This window comes from Scophthalmus maximus, chromosome 12 (genome assembly GCF_022379125.1).
Source record: "Scophthalmus maximus strain ysfricsl-2021 chromosome 12, ASM2237912v1, whole genome shotgun sequence".
Lineage (NCBI taxonomy): Eukaryota > Metazoa > Chordata > Actinopteri > Pleuronectiformes > Scophthalmidae > Scophthalmus > Scophthalmus maximus.
This window is the reverse complement of record NC_061526.1, coordinates 17,703,052-17,729,000: the sequence shown is the minus strand read 5'-3', so window position 1 is coordinate 17,729,000 and position 25,949 is coordinate 17,703,052. Positions and strand designations below refer to the sequence as shown.

The 25,949-nt window shown below is 44.6% G+C and overlaps 1 protein-coding gene across 1 annotated transcript in view; it reads left to right on the top strand.

Annotated features, from left to right (window-relative positions):
* wnt5b (wingless-type MMTV integration site family, member 5b) overlaps window positions 1-14,440 on the top strand; it is a 66,411-nt gene extending 51,971 nt beyond the window's left edge. Inside the window, exons 3-8 of the mRNA XM_035611990.2 lie at window positions 1,513-1,676; window positions 2,663-2,750; window positions 3,028-3,187; window positions 6,578-6,870; window positions 12,198-12,356; window positions 12,448-14,440. Of these exons, the coding sequence (XP_035467883.2) occupies window positions 1,513-1,676; window positions 2,663-2,750; window positions 3,028-3,187; window positions 6,578-6,870; window positions 12,198-12,356; window positions 12,448-12,747 (1,164 nt within the window). The 3' untranslated portion in view covers window positions 12,748-14,440. The remainder of the gene's footprint in view (window positions 1-1,512; window positions 1,677-2,662; window positions 2,751-3,027; window positions 3,188-6,577; window positions 6,871-12,197; window positions 12,357-12,447) is intronic.
* The last annotated feature ends 11,509 nt before the right edge of the window (window positions 14,441-25,949 follow it).

Sequence of the window (25,949 nt, the reverse complement as noted above, 5' to 3'; positions counted from 1 at the left end):
CCAATCGGTCTTTTTTAGATAATTGATTTTTTTGTTTTTTTTTTTCAAACCTCGCAGACGAGAGGCCCGCTCTAATCTGTGCTCTGCCACCTTCTCTTTGGAGAAGCACTGATTCAGATCAAAGAGCCTGCTCGTCTGCAGGTTCACCGCCCACCGGCCCGGCGCGCACTTTGTCTCTGACCGGGTTATGAATTGAGGAAAGCTCGCTCCAACACGCCCTTTCTTTTACTCCAGGACTCCTGGCCGCGTGTGTGTGTGTGTGTGTGTGTGTGTCGCCCTTTATTTTCGCAGACCAAAGCAGACGGGATTAGGTGAATTTGAGGCGCTCACCTTTTATTCAAACAAATTATTCACTTCAGCTAATAAAAGGAATTTCTCTCTTTCTTGCCTATATACAGTATAAAATGTATTCTGCTTCTCGGTTGTTTTATTTCTTTGTGCACTTTACCACATTGACTTGGCCTTGTTTCACCCAATTTGGATTTAAAGAAATATGATGCACAAATTCCACTTTCAATTTAGTAAACGGCCGAAACAGAGTGTCTGGACGAGAGAGAGGAATGCTGAGGAATGCCTTGTTTCAGTTGCAACAAGCAGCAAACCAATAATCAATGGATAAGTTCTTTCTCCATGGTTTGCCATGGCCATTTTCCACCGTCTTTTCATATTTTCTTCATGTCCAATGCTTCAGAAGTCCGGGTCTCGAACGCAGGTGCTTAAACAACCCTTTGTTGATCTGCCCCCTGCGCGCACAGTCACATGCGCGCGCAAAGTATGGTCGTAAAACGGGGAGGGAGGGATGGAGGGTCTGGTTTGAGGTGAAGTGGGGGTGAGAAGAGGAGGAGGGTAAACCAGAGAGAGAGAGAGAGAGATGTGGAGTGGCATGTGAGGGGACAGGAATGGAAAGGAACAGTCGGTTTGCTGCTCAATTAGCGTTTTACTCTCCTTGTTAATGTTTCATCGCGCCAACAACGGGACCTCACTTCACTCACTGAAGCTATGAGTCGTTTTATTTTCTCCGATTTGACCTATTTCACATTCTAGAGCCAGGTGGAGAGGGTGGATTCGCCTCGCTCTTCGCGTAAAAAGCCAACTGATGCCAACCCATTTTACGCAGATAGAAGTAGAGTTGTATCGGCGAAGTGGACTCTCGTTTCATTTACAAGCAGCCCTCTCGACCTCCTAGAATCACGCTGCTGTAACTCCAGATCAACTTTGGACTTTCATCCACAGTGAAGCTACGTGGGGATTACAAACTCTGCCCTTTGACGTTTTGACGCCTGGACTTTTTTCCGCATTTTTGATTGAAATGTTCTTCTCATCATTATAAACACTAGAGACAAAGGGAGAGGGGAGGGGGAAAGGGCAAACGGCGGACTGTAAGATAACTGGGACAAAAAGCAGGACACACGTGAGTCTGACTCACGCATCGCCAGCTCTCAGGGGTGCAGACCCAGAGACCCAGCAGGGCTGAGCGCGACGCCCCCTGACTTTCTGCCCATGTCCCAACAGCAGAGCGCGTCCCCAAGCACCGGCTGTGAGGCGGCGACGCAGCGGACCATGGACAACAGGCCTGTCCGGAGAAGGCGAACCGGTGCGCTCCGACATCTGCTGCTGGCAGCCGCCTTCCTCGCCTGCAGCTCCCAACTGCTGGTGGTGGAGGCCAACTCGTGGTGGTGAGTAGCCCAGTGATCCCTGGCGATTTGAAAAGTTGGTGTGGCGGCAGTCATACACGCCAAACTATGGCTCTGCTGACCTCCGTTTTTGTCGTTGCTTGTTTTTAAACTTAGATCATATACATATAACTCAAGGGTTTGTATGCCAATGCAGTATTTACCCTCAATTTGCATCGAAAATTGGCGTATTTTAGATTTTACGCACGTCGGGTTAAAACTCCGGCGTCTAGACTATTGATAAGATGACAGCTGTTACATTTTGAGTCGAGGCTTCACTCTGTGTTGCCCCATGTGTCTTGTGTGTTTTGGGGGTTTCGCGTCGTGCCGTGGTGCTCCGTTCGTGTGGTGGAGCACCAACAATGACTGGAACAAATGTGAAGGCTCTGTCACAATATTTACCCTGGCTGAGGCCCAAATGGCGCAGTAAGGTGGCCTGCTGCTGCGCCTTTAGGGCCGTCAATTAGCCACACTTGTTCTTGACTTTCAAAATGCCACGATATGCTGTTCAACTCATCTTGTGCTAAGGTAGTGGAGAATTTGTGCCTGTTGTTTCTGAAGATGCAATGCAATATGCATTCAGAAATTGAGAATGTGGTAGCGCAGATCTGATGTATTCACACAATTTGATATCTCTTTGCGTGGAAAACATTAATGAAGGGGCACAAAAAGTTTTGGGATGGATCAGCAGACATGACTCAAATGTTTAATTACAACACTTGTTTGTTGTAAAGGGAAAAGTATTGTAAGGAAAGAGAAATAGATCACGAGGACAGAGATGTTCACCAGAGGGGCCTATGTATCTACCTTTTATAGGCTTGTTGTACCAATAAAAGCTGTGTCTGAGTTTTTTCCCATGTACCACCGACCTCCTCTCAGAGTGAGAGTCGTACATCACACAAGCTCAGTCTGTGGCACTTTTTCTTTGAGCTTAACAGATTCATTTTTATTAGTTTGAGTTGTAAATTAATATGGCGTCTGTCTCGCAGGTCACTAGCTCTGACCCCGATCCAGCGGCCGGAGATGTATATCATTGGAGCTCAGCCTCTCTGCAGTCAGCTGTCTGGACTCTCTCAGGTAGGTTCCTGTCCGTGGCAAACACAGCCGGCTGTAAAATACATTTTCCCACTCATCTCTTACCACTCGCATAACTTGTATCCAGTGAGGGCTGCTTTATATTCTGAGCACCTGTTGTTCCAACCCGCTCCTCTTCTGTACCTTCATCCCCCCAACTCAGAGAAAAAAGGGAGAATTCTCTCTCGACAGGGACCATGAAAGTAACAAACCATTAACTGACTAATCTCAGCTAATCTCTCCTCTCCTGCTGCTGCTGCTGCTGCTGTGTGGTCTGCAGGGCCAGAGGAAGCTCTGCCAGCTGTACCAGGACCACATGATCTACATCGGAGACGGAGCCAAGACGGGCATCAAGGAGTGCCAGTATCAGTTCAGACAGAGGAGGTGGAACTGCAGCACCGTGGACAACACGTCCGTGTTTGGAAGGGTCATGCAGATCGGTGAGTTGTCAATTAATTTGAGTGTGATGGCGATTTCCAGTCCAATTTGTGTTGGAGATTGAAGAAGTGCCTTTAATGATATGCCATAACATATTCGGTAAATCAATATAGCCAGTGATCTGTAAAAAAATAAAAAAAGTGATTTGGTCAAGCATGCAAAAGCCCAGAAGCTACAGTAAACTTTATTCGTCATGTAGCACTCAAAATGATATGTGAAAACAGAAAGAGATGTCAGTGGCGTGCACTGAAATAACAGACAGAGTCCAAGCGCAGCATCCAGACATGTACAGTATTTCACAACAGGTCACATATTAGTTTGTCATATGGTTACAATAAGTTTCACCAATTAGTAGTCTTATTTTGAGAGGGCTGTTATTGTGACTATCAGTGTGACAAAAGTAATAGAAATACACAAACATACACACACAGTGTTTGGACAGGTCGCACACATCAGGGTAGAGGAAGTTTGAGTTCAGTCAAATGACTGAATGGCTGAAATAATACTGAATGTTGTTTTTTTGAGTGTAGTGGTTTGGTGGTTTAGAGACTGTGACAGAACAAGTGGAAAGACTGTGTTTGTTTGTGTGGTGCCATAGTCTCGGGGACTGACTTCCGGGGTCGTGATAGGATGTCATGTGTGAACATTTATTTTCCCAAAAAACACCATAATCGTGTTTCATGTAATGTGGCTGTGAAACTCAACAGACAGTTCAGACATTGGGTTGTTTCATCACACTTTTAATATGCAGGCGCCATACTTCAGGTGCTTGATGCTGCAACATGCAATATTCACTAGTAGTGTATCTTGATTGTAGTCAATGTAGAGTTGGTAGAGAAGAGGAAGTTTGGTTGGATTGGGATTGTAGTTTATGTATTTTTCCTCATGATTAAAATAACATTTCATCGCGTATGTCCTTTGTTATATTCATAACATGTCATACTTGGCTTTGCTCAGTCCACTAGCCATCCCCACTTTGCGCAGGCGCGCAGGCACGACGCGGTGCAGAAACTGGCCAAACGCGTAAAACAACGGCACCACGAGCTCCGGGGAAGACGCGCCGCGCATCAGCCAGTCATTTTAATAAACATGCAGCGCGGTTGCTCAGACCCCGGATCAGCATCTTTCGCGTCTAATTCCCAGCAGGCGACGTGGGAAACCTCTCATCAACACGTACGTGTCAAATCCGCTGCGGGCAGTCGGACGAGGTGTTTGCGCCTCTGTCTCCGTCCCCTCTGCGGCCCCGTCCCCTCTATTGACAGTCAGTCTCTCTGCGCGTTTATGTGGAGGTGTGAGTCGCTCCATTGTCCCCGCGGCTCCTCTTTTGAAATGCGCCGATGAGCTGACACCGAGCCGGCAGATCCGGACCTGCTATTTGAAGTGGCGGCTCCGCGGCCCCATAAAGCGCGCGGCCTCCCTCGCGCTCTCGGCCTCATCGTCCCACCGAGTTGCTCCTGAACCTGAAGGAACTGCCCGCACCGTCTGGCTGCACGGTGTTGATTCTAATAACACAACACAGAACTCTTACTACGCGATTGGAAAATAGAACAAAATCAGACGACACAAGTTGACATACTGTATGAATCCCCATCATGCTCTCTCTGGACTACTTCAGGTGCAGGCACCATTATGGCTTATCGGTACGACAACACATGGACACTGACATTTTCTTTAAAATGGTATTCAAGTTGGAACAAAGTGGATATTGCTCTATATATTAAACAAAATGCTTTAAGTTACGATCTATTTAACATACAACAAACTGTGGGAACATTTCAGGCATATTGTAGCATCAGAAATGCATTGAGACCATAAAAACTGGATGAATGGACGGGTGCAATACACTATAGATGCTTTATTTCTTTGTTTTCTCCGTAGCACAACAGACTTCCAAACAATAGTTATATTTCAGTCTCGAGATAGAAATAAATAAATAACATATTTGAGGACAAGGTCTTACAGAGTCACTATGAAATGTCTCAGACATTAGTTTCATGCAGTGAATTTAAAGGAAAGTCATAGTGAACCTGAAAAATGCCATCAAAGTCGGTCCTGAGTTGCAGACTTTCCTATCCACTGAGCCAATGTTGTGGTGGTTTTTCTTAATACCAGTGTTATCAGGCTTCAAGGATAAAAACTCAAATACTGAAATCACTACTCATAAAATGTCATTGTGATGTAAACGCGGCCTCAACCTGAAGGACTGGGAGATTCTTTACTGTTTCACATGTAAATCGTGGAGTTTCACAACACTTAACCTCCTGGATGTCAGGCCGTTGTCTTTGTCCTTTTTTCCCCTCAAACTTCCTTGTTGTGTTGAAATGGTTTGTGTATTAATGCAGAGAATAGGACATGCAAGTTGTGTTGTGTATTCCACAGTGTTAGATGGTGTTAGTTCTCCGAGTCAATAGAATTGATTCATTAATATGGGCTACTAGTCTGTCAAATGAAATGCATCCGAGCAACTACAAAGAGTGACAGCGGACTGAACGCCGAAGTAGTGTTTTATTGATTTTGTCAAACTCCATAAATCAGTGTCACGAGCTGACGGCAGGTAAAAGGGGATAAATGGCGCCCTAATTTGTGGCTCAAATGTTAAAAACATACTACTGGTAGATGTTTAAGGTTGAGCTCTTTAAAGGGTCTCTATTTTCCTACTTATCTCTCAGGTTATCCAGATGTTTTGGTCTAATTTGTCTAATTAATCGGCCCGAAAACTCGGACACAATGAGATTTCTGCTTGTACCCCAATGAAATGGAGAGGGTTGTATTGGGTGTGGTCGTTGCATTGAAGAAAAGTAGCGGAAACATATTGTTCTTGAAAACATGTCCTGTTGAATCTGTATCATCTGCAGAACACATTGTGGACAGTTTCCATAGGGATGATTTGCTGGGCAAAAAAGTAGTTCCAGTGAAAGTGCTTGATAGAGAAGAAGGTTGTGGCAACAAAAAAAAAAAAATCTCTTTCTCTTGTGAGCATCACAAACCAAACTCCATTTATGGAGGGAGAGAAATTTAGACTACAAATACCACACAACCGGGACACATGAAGAGTAAACCCAAACGTCCAAAGTTCCTAATTATTCAGGAGAAGCTGATATTTCCTTCATCGTGGATCACTGAGCTGGTATTTAAAGCTTTTGAGTGTAACCAGGTACAGAGTTGGAGCCTAAAATCACATCTATTGTCTATTGTTAGGTCGACTGGGGTGTGGGGCTGTTTGCTGTGTGTGTGTTTTTGGGTGGAGGGGGGGTTAACCTGAGCAGCTACCCATGTTTCCTGACAGGGAATCCACACACACTCACTCACCACTAACTTATTGTGTGTTAGGATTCAAATGCTCAAACGTGTCCCTCACTTCATTGAACTCTGTGTTTTCTTCTCTCCACCAGGCTCCAGGGAAACAGCCTTCACCTACGCCATCAGCGCGGCCGGCGTGGTCAACGCCATCAGCCGGGCGTGCCGCGAGGGCGAGCTCTCCACCTGCGGCTGCAGCCGCTCGGCACGACCCCGCGACCTGCCGCGCGACTGGCTGTGGGGCGGCTGCGGCGACAATGTCCACTACGGCTACCGGTTCGCCCGCGAGTTTGTGGACGCCAGAGAGAGGGAGAAGAATTACCCCCGTGGGTCACCTGAGCACGCCCGAACCCTGATGAACGTGCAGAACAATGAAGCAGGGAGACAGGTATGGAAGTGGAAACACACTCTGTTGCTTTTATTTATTTATTTTTTCTCTAGGAAACAAGAGGAAACTCAAGATTAGAGTTCTGGATGTGAAACTTCATTGAAGGAAGTGGGGGAACCCATGACTCTTAACCCCACACTATATGTGTGTATGTCTTTAAGGAATGTGTGTGTGAGTCAAGGTGGCCCCCAATAGCCTGACCTGTCACTATGTTTGTGGGTGTGTGTGTAGGTTATTTATTGGGAGGGTCCAAATGGTATAACTGCTAACGCCCTTGGAGTCTGCGTAGGTCGCCAGGTCAACACACATTCCATCCGAGTAACACACACACACACACAAATATATCCTCCAACACATATAAATGCAGCAACACAATGGACAATCCCATGGCTGCATGATGAGATTTTAGAAATTAAACTTGCAAAACAACAACAATGAATAAAAACAAGTTGTGTTTTGTCAAACTAGCACACACAGTTTTTGTCCGTTGCTGGTTGCCATACAGAGACAATCAGAAGCTCTCAACTTGACATCAGAGTGTGTTTGGAAAAGCTCTAAGGTAGAGAGAGCATTATAATAAATGCACTAAAGAAACCTTTCACCTTTGACTGGGATGCACGCACACAAGCGCGCGCGCACACTCACTTTCCTCGTAAAAGGTCCATTTGGGCCTTCAGGTACAGAGTGGATCAGAAGAATGTGTTTATCTTCAGTTTCATCTTTGTTTGAGCTGTTTACAAGAAAGAGAGCTCAGTGTCTGTCATGTATGTGTGTGTGTTTGCACGTCGGTGTGTTTGCCCGTGCGCACAGCTCAGCTCCTTTTTGATTTGTGTGAGAGACAGTGAGTCTGGTTTTTGAGCGTGCGTGTGTGTATGTGTCAGAGGTCAAAGGTGAGGGTCTGGAGAGGTTGTGTTTCTGCTGAGGGTCCCATTGGGGCTATAGAAGAGTGTATGAGAGAAAGATCTACTGCTACGGCCTTGTATTCACACGCGCACACACACACAAACACACACACACACACACACAGTTCTGTAACACACACTCTTTTTGAATGACTTTTCCTCCCCTCTCCAGTACGATTCTTTGCTTTCATTGTTGTCTGTCCACTGGAATGGAAGAGAGGAGAAGACATAGATGAAAAGGAGGAGAGCAAGAGAGAGGAAGACATGTCCCTCTCCTCTTCTTCCCCCTTTTTCCCTCTTTCTTTCGAGACACGCTGGTTTGTCCTAAGCGGGATTTGTCTTGCTTGGTTGCACAAGGCAAACCACAGGGCTTTTGTAGAGGTGACAGGGGCGTGCCACCGTGGGTGTGTGTGTGTGTGTGTGTGTGTGTGTGTGTGTGTGTGTGTTTGTGTGCGTGTGTGTGCAGGCGTCTGGAGACAGAGACACAGGGTGAGGAATGGGACGCCGTCACACTCCCCCGACTCTCAAAGCAAAGACCTACACATTCGCATACACACACACGCACATGGTCACCCAGGTCCACTGTCTCCGTTTCACACAAATCAAATGAGGCAGTGCTTGTCACACAGACACCAAAACAACTAGATGTACATTCCCAGTCTACAGACAACAACAGGCCACCGTGGCGCCGCCTCGGCTCGCAGAAGTTAACATTCAATTTTATCTGTCAAACTGTTGATCACCTCCGTAGTTTTCTTTTGGGAAATTAAATAAATCATTAACAACGGCACCTCCTACAAGGCTGAGCAATCCCCCTCGGAATGGTGAAGAATCCTTCCAAGAAATAGCAGATCCAGATCTGGATCCCTCCCAAAATGTAATCGCCTGTTACTATTGCAGAGAACCATCTGTGATCAGATTTTCAGGCAAATGTATCCATAAATTGATGAGTTTTCCTGCTTACAAACAAACAACATTAAGCATTATGCAAACACACACGAATGTAAGTCATTTTTAATCACGTGGAACTTGCACCAAATAATGTAAAAAACATAGTGATGCTATTCTATTTGCTGCAGCTATTAAGCTTTGTCATTAGCACAATTTACTTTAACAGGAATTTGTCAGAACTTGACAAAATCGATTTCACCAGCCTGCATATCCCAGTGTTCCCACATTGCGCAATCACAGCCATAACTTTTGAGCTGTTTATGGGTGGAACATGCTGACCCTTGATGATCAAGTCTAGACAGTCACTGACCCACGCAACTACATACTGGACTTTAAGCTCCACAGTCCAACAAACCATTGTCTTTTTCTGCGGTGTGGGGACAGAGACGAGCGGCGGACGACAACAATAACAGACAACAGAGTTCTTCATTTTAATAACCAGAGCATCAGACAAAAAATGTGCCTCTGTTTGTTTGTGCTCCTCATTTATTACTCTTCGGTCACAAAGGCCGGGCTGTTTTCTCTATATCTGCCCCATTATAGCACACACACACACACACACACACACACACACACACACAGAGCTCCTTACCCCTAACTCTTCCTTAGCAGAATCTATTGTGCTTGACACAGAGACCGTGTCTCCACTACGGATGACTGAACGTGTGTGTGTGTGTGTGTGTGCTCATAAGGTCCAGTGTCATTGCGCCCAGCAGGCATGACCTACCAAATAACTCAGTATGATGCTGGACACACACATGCACGGTTTGATGTGACAGCATGAGGTTATTGGCAGCTTTTAATGTGTATTAATGAAAAGTGTTTCTATGGCAATGTTCAGTCAAAGAATGAGGCTAAGGGCAAGTAAGGGTTATGAGAAAAAAAAAGAATCAATGCTAGTGGTAAAAAAAATTAAAAAGGGACAGAAACAAAGTAAAGAAGAACAATAGTTACAGTATTGAAATGAAGAAAGAAAAATGACTTAAATAATAGTTTAGTTATGTTGGTAAAGATAATTTAATCTATGATTTAGTTCCATAGTATATTTGTGGGATATCTGAGTGAACATGAAGGAGTTCTAAAATATAATGATTCCCTCCTGACGATGAATGTATTACACTTACTCGAACTTAAAAAAACTAAACTTTAACCCATCTCTCATTCTGAACAATAGAGGTGCAATCGAAGTAGCAGTATAAAGTCCAAATAGTTGACAAGAAAATATCAAAAGCATAATACCAAACCTTTGAATAAAAAGGGGGGGGGGGGGGGGGGGGGGGGTCTTTTTACTCTTGTACAAAATGTCATTGTCCTCTGCCCCCAGTGTCTTGTTGGAGGGGGTCGCGAGGGTCGAACTGCAGGATTGGAGGGTGCCGAGTGCTATGCCTGCTGGGTAGTAAAGTAGAGGGGAGCAGGGGTGGGAGGTGGGGGTCGGTGGTGTTTGGGATGCAGGGGTTAACAGAGGTGAGAAGGTAATTGAGATCAGGCGACGTGAGGAGATGGAGTGATGGGTTTGTGAAATGATAGATTCAGTGAGTACAGTGTGTTGATGGATCTGTACTTAAAAAACAACATAATCCACAATTAGTGAAACACTACTTGTGTAGTGTGCGTGCGTGCGTGCGTGCTTGCGTGTGTGTGTGTTGATTGTGTGTGTGTGTGTGTTGGGGGATGTGTGTGACTTGTTTACTGAACGCTGTTAAACTGACCTGGTAAAACTGCAGGGGTGAAGGGCTCCCCCGTAAAGTTCCCTGCTGCTAAGATAATAAATCTTGTGTTTCCTGTTCAGGTTTTTACTTATTTATTCATTCGCAGACTAAAAACTTAGATCATTTTGCAGATACATGACGACGATGGTATAAGTTTGGCTGCAGACTATTTGAAGATTTAACACCCCAGGCGCTAGATCAGTGTTTCTGGTTGATGTAGGGTGTGTAGTTAGGAATTATAACATGGAATTTTGTTTATATTCATATTTTGTTTTTTTGAAATGCAGCCATTTTAGCTTGCCGTGCCCAATTTTGGGCCTGTGTCATCAGTGTCAAAAGTAATAAATGAAGGGCAGATCTACCCTGTAATCTGTCTATTATGGGACAATTTCACTGAAAGCTCCTGACTTTATAGCTAAGATAATAACATATCATGCTACAGTTGTTTATACGTATTCTTTAAAATGACTGCCCTCTATATAGGAACTGTGTGGGAAAGTCAATTTACAATAGAGACTCATTTCCTATGGTTTCCAGTAGACCTTCTATTCTGAGGCAGCTGTTTGTTTTAGTTTGGTGGAGCACTATTGACAGCGGTGTCGACGAGCGGCGCACACGGAGGGAAAAAAAGAAATCTCTTCTTTGTTTTTCTTTGCTTTGCATTTTCCCTTTTGTTTATCTGTTTCACTGCACATTTTAACGGCAAGTGGGTTCAGCGCCGGCACACAGCGCTGACAGAGAGCCAGAGACGGGCATGTTTCCAGATTTAAAGCTGTGTCGAGATTATTTGGCCGGGAGACGTCCCCTATTGAGTGCAGCGGTGCATGAGCAAGTGCTCAGCTGGCGCATGTGGATCTACATCACATTTACTCATTTGGCGGACGCGTTTATCCAAAGCGACTTCCAAGTGAGGAACCACACACAGTGTGTGAGTCTCAAATCTGAGCAATAACACAAAGTGCAACAACATCATGTAAAGAGCGGAGTGCGAGTTAGGCTCGTGGTTCATCTTCTTTCAGTGTGAAATGACCCAAAGCTCAAAGAGAACATGAAATAAAACAATCAACCTAAGCTAAAACATTTGTCATCTTCATACACTTTATAAATCTCTGCCTTCTGAACTCAGACACACTACCCCTCTAGCTTCTTTTAAATCTCGTCTTAAAATCGTTCTCTCTGTGAAAGTTTTTGGAATGTTTGATTTGCATTTCTTTATTCTTGTTTTATTAATTTTTACTTTTTTATCTCTTATGTGGCCATGGCCTTTTAGCCAATTCTCTTCTGGTTTTTAACTTTTTAACGTTATTTCTTCCGGTTAAGCACTTTTGTGTGAAGTGTGATGAATGAAGTAGTTACACATGTTTATCACTAGATGGCAGCAGCGTAGCAGGAAACACATCCACACGACATACACATTTACAAACAAGGAGTCTCCACTCTTGGCCCCAATGTCAACTGCCCTGTGTCTGACAATTTCACGAGACCCCTTCCATGTTTAGAATTCATTGTTATGTCTTTTGCTTTCTTACTGATGCAAAAAAAAGTTTCCTGGAACATCAAAATGTCTAGGATGTGGACTTTTGATAATTTTCATGATATGAGTAAGTCATTTTTTACAGGAATAAAATCTCAAGCAGCGTTTCTAAAATAGTGTGTACGCATGGTTGAAGTTGAATGTGGAGTTTTCTTTCCCGATCACCCTGTATGGATAAGATGTGGATGAAATGAAGCACAAAGAAACCTTCTCTTTCTCTCACTCCACCAGGCCGTCTATAACCTTGCTAACGTGGCCTGCAAGTGTCACGGGGTCTCGGGCTCGTGCAGTCTGAAGACATGTTGGCTCCAGCTGGCCGACTTCAGACGCGTCGGCGAGTTTCTCAAGGAGAAGTACGACAGTGCCGCTGCCATGCGCATCGGACGCAAGGTATTGAATTCATAGCTCCATGAATTGAACAGAAATACACACCCCCCCAAAAAACCCTCGCATCATTTATTTGTTTGTTTATCTCATCCAGGGAAAGCTGGAGCAGGTCGACAAGCGCTTCAACACCCCAACCCCGGAGGACTTGGCCTACATCGACCCCAGCCCGGATTACTGCCTCCGCAACGAGACCACGGGCTCCCTGGGCACGCAGGGCCGCCTCTGCAACAAAACCTCGGAGGGCATGGACGGCTGCGAGCTGATGTGCTGCGGCAGAGGTTACGATCAGTTCAAGACCTACAAGCACGAGCGCTGCCACTGCAAGTTCCACTGGTGCTGCTACGTCAAGTGCAAACGCTGCACGACGCTCGTGGACCAGTTTGTGTGTAAATAGCGCGCCGGCGGACAACAGACGGATGGAAGGAGAGAGGAGGGACAGTAGTGCGACAGTGTGATGATGGAGGGTGAAGGATTTATGACGGGAGGCCGATTTTTCAGGGTTTTGTTTCGGATGAGTTGAGACAATAAGTTCCATTTTCTGACAAAGCTGCTCTTTTTTTTTTTCCCTCTCACCTCCGATGAGAAAACTCCCACCATTTTACACCCAGGTGCAGAAGCTGCTTTAACACCCGAGTGGCCATTTCTTTGTGCGCGTGAACAGCAGAATGATGAAGGGATCGATGAAGAGGAACCCCACATGGGTCAGCGGAGAGACAAAAGTAGGGAGGCAGGAGGGGATTGGACGTATTCCACGCTTCTCGGGCACCTCTCTGAGATTCTTGTTTTGCCATCGCTCACGTCATCGCTTTCTGTACGACGCCCCGATCACAATCCTGAAGGGGAGAGGGGTGGAGGGAAGGGAGGACAAACAAGAATGAATGAAAAATGAAGGGCATCAAGGAGAGATGGACTTGCAGGTGACGGTGGAACAACTGGACCCTAAAATAACGGGACGCGTATTACTAGGGTGATGAGATGATGACGAGGAAATGAGAAAGGAAATAAATATATAATTGAATAATAGATAAATATACAAATCTGTTTTTATTATTTAAAAAGACTAGAGCGAGCCAGAGACGCAGTTTGGACCCACAATACTCTGTTCACGTGTTTGGGAATTGAACCCTTTTAGTGCTGACTGAGTGTCCACGTTTGTGTGTTTTTGACCTTTGATCCCGCAAGAGAAATTCTCACATGCGCGAATTGCGCTGACGTTGCCAGACTCACCTGCAACCGGTTAGGGATGCTGTAAAGTTCGGGCCGAATCGGTCAGAAGACAGAAAACAGGAGAGGAATCTCTCATTGGGGGAGACAAATTAAAAATGGGGGAGGTCGGCGAAAATTCACAGCTGTACACGTCGGTTCCAAAACGCAGTACAGTGCAGCAGCAACACTCGATCTTCACGTCAAAATGGACCTACTGTATGACTCACACACTCTCCATCGGACTCGGTGTAACTGCAGCAGTGTCCGGAGCAGCGATCCAGCAACTTTGACCCAACACGTGCGTCCGCGCAGGTTAATGAGACTCGCCGGTCGCATCCATCCCGACACGGCCGGCTGTTTAAACAAGCAGCTCCCACCGGCAGCACGGCTCCCCGACCTTCGGCTGACAGTGAAGCGAGCGGAAAACCTCCATTAGTGAGATTAATGTGCTGTATCTGCCTTAATGCACCGCACTGGGAGACACGTTCGCCGCGAGTGGACCTCTTCATCTCGCGCCGTTATGCTACTTATTAAGTCAACAAAAAGCCCTGTGGTGTCGATCTGGCAGCCTTGCCACCAGTTAAACATTTTTATAACACTGTTGCGCCAAAGAATATTGCACGTCTATAGTACAAAATACACTCGACGGACAGTTCCTAACAAAACGCAAAGAGGACAGAAAAGGACTGAACATGCTGTGGAAAAATGAAAGCGTGAGTGTGCGGAAACAGAGAGGACTGCAATTTATTAGGGGCTACTTTTAAAGAATAGTAGATCAGAAAAGAAAGTATATTTTATTATTGTTTTTTTAATTCTCTGTTTTCTATGTTTTATACGTTGAGTATTATGGTGTAATCATTTGATAAACTAGTCTTTGACAATGAGGCTTTGTTCCGTTTTTTGAGTCTGGCGCAGTTCTTTTTGGAAAAGTCCGACCCCACCGACACGACAGCTACAGACCAGTCTTTGTCATGCTCAGGGTGTTTTGGAAAACGATACTAAATGGGCACAGGAAGTTAAGAATTACAGTACTGCCATTCCCAAAACAGGGCCAAGTTTAGTGTCTGAGAAGCTATGGAAAATCAGAAAAATATAAATGAAATCATATATATACGAAATCACTTTGAGTGAATGGCAAGTCACTCGTAATAATAATTTGACTGATTATAGCGATATATGCAGATGAATGACTTTTATGTGACAGAGAATCTGCTTTTCCAGTGGGAAAATTCGTTGACCAAACTGTCACAACTAAACTCTCCAATAAAACAAAGTTGTAATGAAATTCTTGTTATATCCATTAAAACGGCCACACTAAAACTTTTTCTAAATAAGTCAACAGATAAGATTTGTGTCCTTGGTTGGTGTGGGAGGGCCTCTGGATCATCTGACAATAACTTTTCTTTTCATGTTTGATGCATCATCACAATGTGTTTATATTTGCTGCACTATTTTCCCACACAACAAGTATGCAGTATGATATATATTTAAGTTGAATGCAGTCTTCTTGCCCTTGAGATTGTTTTTTCTTTACAGTTGTTTTTCCTCGTGTGCTGCGTGGATGCCAGGCTGTTCTCCAGGGGGAATGTGCGTTTCCAACCACATTTTCTGTCCACATTTTTACACCAACATCACTTTTGATTTGGATTCTCCTCTGATGACTTTATGCAAACAGCGGCGTGACTCTGTCTCTTCTTATACGTTCATAAAAGGCTCTGGCGTCTTTGCCCAACAGCCTCGGAATGTGTTTTTGCGCAGTCGTGGCTAAGCGGGTCTGTACAGTGACCTAACTAACAATCCCATTACTTTTAGCTGCTCACCGCTAATTGGATTAGATCCCTGACCAGAGCAGCATGACCGACCAACAGTACTGTCTCTGCGTAATCCCCCTCACCTGACACAGGACTCCCTGTGTGTGTGTGTGTGTGTGTGTGTGTGTGTCCTCCTCTGACAGCCATCTGCTGCTGATGATACCGATCATTTGAAATCTCAGCATGATTATATGTCTTTTATAAGACCCGTTCTTCTTATGAGAGTGTCATTTGTTGTTTTTCTCCTCATCTTTACAATAGTAGGTTTTAAATTTGTTTTTATGCACATTCGGTGCACTTCACCGTTCATGCAGAGGGAGGAGTATGGTTGCAGGATTGCTGCGGCTTTGACATCAGGATGTTTTGCTGACTTCACCATCGATCTGTCTGCAGCTTTTGTGCCTAAAGTCAATTTTGTACATTTTATACTGTTGTCGGGCTCCAAAAAAATGCAGTTTAAAACAACGCCATTATTTCTTAAAAGTAATGGGGGAGATATTTGTTTCTTTCTGGTTTCCATCCCAAAGGGGTCACTTTGTAGAAATCATCATTTAGATTTTCTTCCGTATCCTCAGGCGCTGGGTGATGTGCAGCTGTCAAGGCTGCAGCTTTGACTTGAGTTGTAAACATTGCCCTTATCTTTCACTGTGCAGCTTTGACACTGTTCAGCTGCACGCTGGGACCCAACGTCTAGCTGCTGGCCGCTCTGCTCATCAGCACACAAGCTGGCCAGAGACACCACCACAGTGTTTAAGGCCAGTATTAATGAGCCCCGTTCGGACCCCCTGGTTATCACCTACAGGACCTTTCTATACTTTAGTACCAGCTGGCTTACTACCAAACCTGCAGAGCAGACCGCTTTGCCCTTCTTGCCGTTGGACTATGTAACTGCAGTAACGGCTCAGACAATTCATCTAAATGTCTTTCCTCTTTTCTCCGGGCTGCTCGCTGGCATTGAGCAATGAGATCCTTTCCTCTCTGCAATGGATCGTCGCTGTGTTGGAGCAGGAGAAGTTGAATCGGAAACTCTGGTTGCGGCTCCTGTTGTGTAAAGCGCGAGAAAACTGCTATGGCTGAAGATGCATTCTGGATGTCGTCAGTATTTTTGGTAGTGTTTCTTTTAAAAAGTGAGAAAAGGCTACTTTTAATCATTCGGCTGTAGCTGTGCATTAAAACCAGGGTCAAACAGATGTGTGTGCTGAGCGGCCAGTAGCTGTTGAGTCACGCAGGCAAACCGGATCCGGATTAGCTGAAGTCAACAAGACACAACCCCATATTTTCTCTCTCTCTCTCCTGCTCTCACACTCACACACAGACACACTCACATTACATTCATAGTCTGTTGACTGCTCTGTTTCTGTTTCTTCTGTCTCTTTCAAACACACACAAAGACAAAATCACACACAAAGCCTCAGCCACTTGTCTGTAAGATCATTCATCCGTACACTCGAGGTTCAGAGGGTCCCGGTTAACCAGAATATCTGATGTTCTCAGGATTGTGTTGAAGATGTGGTAAATGTACTGTGAGGTGAAAGTTCAGTTCACCAGAACACAGACGGCAAAACAACTTTTAAAACAACATTTACAACAAAAATAAAATAATGCAACACAGACACGCTGCATGATCAAATGGGAATTCTGCCATAAAGTTTCATAAATATACGGAACTCCCATCCTGTTTTCATATAGTGTATTTTTATGGGTCAATATCCAAGTTAATGGATTTGAGTTATTTTAGTTAAACGCTTTGTGACTGTAATTCAAACACAATTTAAATGCACGATGAGTTGCGTTGGTTTGAGGCTGTTTTTCATTGCAAAATGGAACAAAAGGTTTAATGTCATCAACTTAAAATGAAAGCCGCTAACGTAGTTATCATCAGACCACTTGGACAGTTTATGTACCTATGCATGTATACCTCACAAGTCCATGACCTTTCAAGCTTTAATCCATATTTGATTCAATGTTTGTGGTTGCCCTTATTAACCTGCCAACCACACACATGATTAACAACACACCTAACAAATCACAAACGGTTCTCCCCAGCGTGACAACTCTTTTTAACCGAAGAATAGACGGGAATTAAAACTTTCCATGACCCGCTAATGAGAGAATGAGGTGTGGTGAACTCAAGAGGTGTGGTGGGTGTGAAAACAGTTAATGTCATGGGCTCTTCCCTACTGTCACACCATATGTGCGCATACATGCATGCGTGTGTGTGTGTCACACATTCAGGTTTGTGTGCCGTGGATGTTCTCGCTGTAGCTCTGTATGTCATTTATGTCAAAACATGTTAATTCCTAGTTGCATGAACATTTTGACAAACATCACACACCTCTGTTTTACATTATTCAACAAAGAAATACACAAAACTGACAACACAGGTATAACAGGTACAACAGACGTCAGGTGTGGTCTACCTGTTGTGAGATGTGGCAAGCGAATGACTTTCTACTCACTTTGAATACATTAAGAGATGCAACTTTTTCCATCCGCTGTCTGAAATAAAACATCAGTTATTATCCGTACCCTACAACAAGGTGATAATAGAGATATTAATACCTTTATTCAGAAAGAGCAGAGAAAGAACGACACAATGTGTGTGCACGTATGCTTCACGGGGTTTATAGACACGCTGAACAACGCTGATGATTTATTTAATCAAGTCCAGCAAAGTCTTCAATAATCACCAGAGTCATAAAGCAGGCAAGTCTTCCTTGTTGCTGCAGTTGGTACAGTAACAAGGAGGGGCTGGCACATATGTTCCCACGTAGACACAGACAGAGCGACAAAGAAACACTTAAATGCAGGATTAGCCATGTGAACACGGTGCAATTAGAATTCAACGTTATGCAAACAAACTGCGGCTCGCTGCCAGCTGCAGTGCATGTCGCCACCACTGTCAGCCCACTGGTGGGTTGTGGAGATAAAGGTCCCCGTTTGGTAACCGGCAGAAGCATATTGCATAACTTGCTCAAGCATTTATTACAGAAACCCTAACACCTAAACACTGGAATGTGCCAGAGTAAATACACTTGTCAAACCCTACACTTTTATATCAAAAGCATAAGATAAACCATTGCAAGCTTCGATGTCGAGATATCATGCTTTCTTTTCTGATATCTGGCCAGCTATTAGTCATTCCGTATTATCTGCTTTTGCTAGGAGAAAGCGGGATGACACAACCACGTGCACACTGAGTCCTTGGCACAGAACGCGTAAGACACATAACTTATACCGTAATAAAAATAATCAATAACTACAACCATGAGGATGGACTTTGTCAGAAAGTAGGGCAGTGGCAGATAAACAAAAACGCAGGCTTAGTCGATAAAAGCACGTGCTGAGTAAATAATGGGTTATGTCAAAGTAATTTTCAAGTCATAATAACAAAATTTCCAAACCGCTGTTCCCTCTTAAATGTTGTAGGTGAGTAGGGCGGTCAAATCAAATTCCCTTCTCACTTTATAATCATAACAATTTTATTTCATAGCGTAAATGATGTTTTTGGATCTCCCTCCATGAGCTACAAAGATTACAGCAAACCAATAAACTTCCCTTCATTTCAAAGACAGTTAAACCTCACCCATAAATTATAATTCTTATCAATTGCCTAAGATATGATAATGAACACATCCATCTGCATCAGCGGAAACGGCGAGATTTTCAACATTTTCAGAGACACCTCTACAAAATGTTATTTCTGTGGCCGCTCCTTTCCTGAAAACAAAAAAGTGTCTGTCGAAAAAGTCGCTAAACCTGTTCAGTGGTGAGACCGTGCACCGAGATTAACCAGACCAAAAGAAAGTAGGCTGAACTGTGCTGAGTTTTGTAACTGACCCAGCTGCTAAAGCCATAAACCCATTTACACAATCGTCACAATCAGTGTCAACCATGACTGGGAGATAGCAGTGTGTGTGTGTGTGTGTGTGTGTTCTGTGTACCCATGGGTATGTGCAACCCAGGCCAGGGGAGCAGAGAGGACACAGGGCAAGTCATGCAACAGTGGAGTGATTCACAGCATGAACTCATTTTTATTGTAAGGCATACTCCCTTCTCTGGTATTGGAGGTGCAGTGTCACACCACCGTCATCTTATTTTGACTTTGTGTAGTTGCTCCAGACATTTGTTGAGGATTTATAATCTAAGTTCACAAATGACTAAATAACCATACTAATGATATCATTATTATTACAACTAGAGAATAACTTCCTGTTTTCATCCATTCTAATTTTGAAACAATTGCCTGCCAATTCAGACAGCTGAGAATTAGTATTAATAATCAATAAATCAAATAATAAATTGATACATGAAGTAGTCAGGTAATCAAGCAAAAATACCAAACATCTGTTCATTATAGCTTCGCAGATGTCTGGATTTTTCTTTCTCCGTATAACTAGAACATCGATGTCTGTAGGTTTTGGATTGTTGGGTGAGAGCAGCAATTTGCAGGTGGCTCATAGGTCTCAGGTGGACCAAACATTTTGAAACATGCTGAATTTCCACATTGCACTTGCAAAAAAATAAATAAAGACTTTTGTCAATGTAACTAAACTACCAGTGAATTTAAATGGCATCGCTCACAACAAACAAACTTCATTCAAATCTCAGCTTTTCAGCTCGCAAATGTGTATTTGTCCCTCGTGGAACGCGTCAACGTGTCTAAAAACTACAACAACGTTTTTCTCCATCGTGTCTTCCTGTTCCTGGTCGACGGCAATTGGGGGGGGGGGGCGGTTTCCAGGGAGCGATCTGATTGGCTACCCGCCGCTCATGCGAGCAGCGTCACGAGCTGAGGGAGTCCAGTCCGGTCTGGTGAGGGAGTCCAGTCCGGTCTGGTGGAGCGACAGCCAGTCAACGTTCCACTGTCCTACAGGGGCGCAGCGGCGACCGCCACTCCGTGTGAAGCGACTTACACTACCCGCGGGACGGATTCCTCCTCGGACACCAGGACCAGGTGAACAACGCCGCTGACATTTAGGCGACTGTCCACTCGTGTTATTTTGTTGTGGTTGTTTCGCGCTGTTACATCCACCCGGGACTTGCTCCCCGAGCCCCACAACGTCGGCGCCTCCGCGGACGCAGCCCGCCAGCTAGCAGCTTTGCTATCCGGCTAATCGTGGCTGTCAGAACAACAAGAGGGACGCGTGATCTGCTGGCCGGCGGGAGAACGAACCAGCACACGCGCGGCCCGCGTCTCTCGTCGCGGGGCTCCAGTCCCCGCGCGGGTGGCTCGACGCGGGGAGCCGTCAGAGAGAAACGCGAGCCCCCCCCCCCCCCCCTCCCCCCTCCCCCGGGCGAGAGGCGCCTGGCGCGGACTAGCCCGCTCGCTAGGTCGGTGTAAACAAACAGCCTCGTCCGCAGCCCGTCGACGGGGCTCTGCGGTCTGCGTCTCCGCCCGCGACACTGCCGCGATGCCTCGTGAGGTGAAACGTGGAGCTCGCCTTGTGCGAGTGGAAGCGCCCCTTTGTGTCCGCGTCGTGCTGGAAGTGGACGCTCCGTCCCTGTCGACAAGACGAGTCCGGCTGCAGAGTTTGGGCTTTTCTTTGTCTCGCTCGCTCGCCAGTGTTGTGTTGACTCCCGTGCTCTCCCGTGTCTGTCTGATGTTACATCACTGGATTGTAAAAATAAATAAATATATACAGTTATATATATATATATGTATTTATAAATGTATTATGAGAGAGCCTCTGTCGTCTTACTGCCGATGCAGGTAGCTGCTGTTAAAGCCACTTTATTGAAAACCTTGACTACTCTCTTCTGTCCAAATACAAACTTGGGTGTCTGGTTTTCTTTGTTGCATGTTGACGCCTTGTGAAAATACAAACACCCTCCAGATCTGGACAATGCCGCTTGTGCATGTAGAACAAAACCATTTGTGCCCCGCAGTAAATATTTCATAAACAAAATCCCGCTCTGCTGTTAAGATAGCATCAGCTCATTTCGTGCCCGCTGAACCTCGGAGACTAGGAGGACCTGCCCTGAACCCAGCTCGTCTGCTCCGGTGTGCCTCGCCTGAGTCCCGGGGGGACTCGTAGTAATTGTTGATCTGTTGTGTTGCACAGTTGCTTAGCTATATAAGGAGAGAACGCCTACAACAATCACTATGTCATCAAATAATAATAACGACGCTTTTGGATGATACTGATACAGAAGGTGGCTTTAAGTGCTCAGTTAGGCATCAGGCACTACAATACATTCTATAGCTTCTACATAGCGGCTATGGAGTCTTTATATGTTCCTTCTATTGCTCCTTCGTATGTTGCATGTGTGACCATCCCATTTCAGTGTTCTTCTCACTCTCCAGTTTGGCACAAAGCATGAGGTCATGTCATACATATTTTATGGGCTGCGTAGCTGATAGCCTATTTGTCTTGAACCCAAACTTTATATGTAGGAAAACACACTCCCCGCTGCACAGCTATCTCGAGATTAGTCAGGGGGCGGCTGTGGCTCAGGACGTCGTTCGTCCACCAAACCCGAAGGTTGGCGGTTCGATCCCACCTCCCGCCAGTACACATGCCGTTGTGTCCTTGGGCAAGACACACTTGCCTCTGACGGCTCTTCCGACAGTGCATGAATGAGTATGAATGTGACAGGAAAATGGGTGGTAAATAGCAGCGCTGTATGAATGTGTGTGAATGGGACTTTCCTGTAAAGCGCTTTGAGTGGTCTATATGACTAGAAAAGCGCTATATAAATACAGTCCATTCATGGATATTTCACGGAGCAACGCCTCAGCTGCCGTTTGTGTCGAAGCCCGTGTTGCATTTTCGATCGAGGTTTCCTTGTGCCGCCGCTTGATCCCTCTGGATCCAAAGGATTGGTCGTATTCAACATAACGGCATCTGAAAGGAACTTAAAACCGCGATCTTTAAGTTTCATTACATATACACATCCACGCCGCTATTCTAAAGTTGCACCTCTGCATGTCAATGTATCTCCCTGTCATAGCAGAGGATGCAAAGCAGATGCATGGGTAATTGTATGTTCTGTAGAAAAATCAAGCCATGCACAGCGAGTACCACAGTAAATGTACCCCATAGGCTCCATTTATCCGAAATGCGTCTCTGATTATTTCAAATTCTTCTGACCAGGACATTTCCTGCACTTTCCTGTCGGAAGATATTGATTTGCAATTTCACTAATAATGAATCCAGAACATCCATTACAGCTTGAGTTGACGTGCGCGCCGACTCTCAGCCTGCTACACATGGCTATTGAGCAATACGTTATGTTTTTTGAGTGAAAGTACAACTCTCTAGAGAATTAAATGTATAATGAAGTCAGTCTTTGAGAGCGTGCCAGGCCGGAGAGCAGCTAAACATAGCTTCTGAGAACAGCAGTGAACTGTCATTACTAAATTGATTGATCATGAGAAGGAGTAGCTCTCTCTCTCTCTCTCTCTCTCTCTCTTATATTTCTCTTCTTGTCTGTGTCTGTGCTTTCTTACTTTCCTTTCAAAACCCTCAGTGTGGCGATGTGTGCGCGTGATGCACAAAACAGAAAAAACAAAGTGCTCCCTTCTCTTAAATGGTTTATATGGTTTGCCATGGTGTTGCCTAAGTGAGCATGTACGTACGAACATTAATCCTGGTTAAATACTCCCTCCACTGGCACAGTAAGTGTCTTAACGCTTTTGAGTGTAAATAGCATTAACAGAATAATTTTGTGTGTGTGAGAGTTAAAGCTGCGACATTTTACGTTTGCTTACTAGCTATTTGGTCATTGAATAATTGTTTTTTGAAAATATACCAAAAAGTCACCGGTCCCAGCTTCTCAAAATTTACTTTAGTCTTATATGACTCAAAATGTCTTTTGAGTTTTGTTTTTTTCGTTTGACAATCACTGACTTTAATGGCAGTTTTTCTAACCAAGCCATTAGATTGATAGATTCTAGGTATATAGATCTAGGTATATCGTTCTACAATCCCACAATAACCTTGTTTAATTTAAAGTACAGCAGAGGAGCCTCTTCACGTTGCAGCACTGAAGAAAGTGTTTAATAAAAAGCAAGATATATCCTGAGCTAATTTATTCACGTCAAATTCACCAACCCAGTTTCGCACCCTGGAAGAAAGCTGTGAACAAAACTTACCTATAAACGTCTGTGTTTTATCCAGCCTACGTCTCATTTTCCAGAAGGAAGGTGATATAGTCAGTAGTTTTAGGTTCCCTTTTCATCAGAACATTCATAAGGGCTATTTTTATCTTCACATTACCCACCTTTGCATTACCACCCATGGCTGGAAGCCACAGCATTTGGTTGCACTGCGTTTCCTAGCAGTGCCAACAGTGCACGACCATGCTGCGGTCAGTCTGCTCTGTTTTTAGATGTTGGTGGTTAGGGAACCATTTAGAGCCGGGGTGGGGAAACTTTTTCCGAACGAGGGCCTTTCAATTTGTCTATCATCGTTAACCTTGAGGGCCACTGTCCTCTCCAATGAGAATCCTGGAGGTCTAGGTAACAGGAAACACTGCTGTCACGACAATGTCTTTTGTATTTATAAGTCCTTCTTTTTGGTTAGTAACCCAACCCCTGATTTGGAGACAATGTGGCCAGTTTTGATGTTGGCCAAGGCATTGTGCAACGTGGTTCAATGTATATTTATTCATTTTCCAGGACTATTTATTATAAGGGATTAAGAACTGTTTTAGAGATATTTTTGCCACAAAAGGTATTGTGTCTCAGGAAATGTGAGGTCAAATTGTGTAATTTAATTATTTGTGTGCCACTGACTAACAGCATTTTAGGGTAGCCACTGTTTAAACAAAAAAAGGTTTGGTGAGATGTTGAATACCCGTTGAGCTTTTTGATTGGAGTTAACAGGCATGTGTTACAAATAGTTTGAAACCAAAGCAATGAGTGACGATGACAAACTGGCCGATCTCTACCAGGACACCTACGATGTAATCGTAGCCCATCATATAACAATGGAATATATTTATGTTCATATATTATGCCAAACTTGTGTGTGAATACTTGGTAGCAAATGCCCTACGTGGCTTTCTGCCTGTCTGTTTACTATGAAAGAGAGAATGAGAGTGAGTACGTGTGTGTCGTTCACTTCACACTGGCTGTCTTTGTTTATCTCTCCACCATAAGACTGCTGGCAGCTACATCAGAAACTCAATGCTGTACTGGGACTGAGTGGGTCACCAGAGGACAGACACGCACGCACGCACGCACGCACACACACCCTAGATAGCAACATACTTTCTTGATATGGAGATTGTTTCCCCAGACAGTTGGTCTCTATCTGTTGAAAAGGCGAATGTGGTAGTGTTTTGGTCCAAAAGTCTGAGACCACTGTGTAGAAAAGCACGTCGAACAGGCCCGAGAGTCGTCCAAAGTCTCTGTCACTCAGTTTCCCCCTGAAGCGGACCCCACCCTTGTGAAGCAGCTAGTAGAATAAAGCACACAGCACAGTCATTATTTGCACTTACTCGCCTTCAGGTGTAGCCGTTTGGAGACGGAGAATCTTAATTTAGATAGAATGGGTGTGCATGTGCGCGGTTATGCTTAAGAACCGGTGGTCTCGGTGCAGCCACGCAGTCCCAGTGAACGGTAAAAGCAGTGACGCGGTCTCCAACGGCAGGTTTAAATCACTGTAAAGTTGTCCCAAATACAAGGGGAACCTGCCATAGGAACTCAGGGTCACGGCACAGAGAAGTAAAGTGCGCCAACAAAGAGTTTGACATTATCCAATATTTGGCTAATGTTGTGTCCACCCCTGCAAAATAGTTCATGGCACAGATTAAAGGATATTAGAGGAACACTGGAGCACTCAAATTTGGCCTCAGGTGAGACAATAGTTATAGCTGGAAGTGGGTGTACTTCAAATTTTTAGACTAAAAGGTTTGAGGTCATTTCACTGCAGAGGCTGACAATGTTCAGGTTTTAATAGCTTTGTAGGGACAAAGGCACCGAGTTATTGACGTCACAACTCTTTTTCTTTCTACCCGAGTAAGCAAGGTCAGGGGCTTGAGATAATGACAGTTTAACTAGGGAAAGTGTCGTCACCGAGGCTGACAAATTCCTACGTGGATTAAAATACTCCCACGCGGTCTCACTCCCAAGACTCCCCTCACTAATACCACACTCACCCTGACTCCTCAATGCACAGGAGAGGTTCACGTTTGACTAGAACTGATCAGAGCAGGTTAGGAGTTAAGTTCAACGGTCAATGTTCAAGATGTGCTGTCACTGGAAGTCTCTCTCGTATGATGTGTCTGTGGACTGAAAACTTGTCAGTGCTGTTGATCGTGCATTGATTGAAGTGAGTAACCGTGTGTCCCCTCTAAAAGAAAAAGTGACTCCAGTTTCAGAAAAGCTGATGTATTGTAAGTGGTACAAAATAATTAGTGGCATATACAGGGAGTCTGTGTTGCTGCCCACATGTGCCTTTCTTTAACATATTGAAAGTTTAGCTGTCAAAAAAACTTTCACGAGTGCAGAAAAGATGGAGATCAGAGTAAACCTGTTTAGACTGAAAACAATCTGAAAAGCCCGTGCAACCTGTTTTAACAAACTCTGTCACCCGATGACGTTTTCTGGCGTCTGTCCCACCTGAAAAAG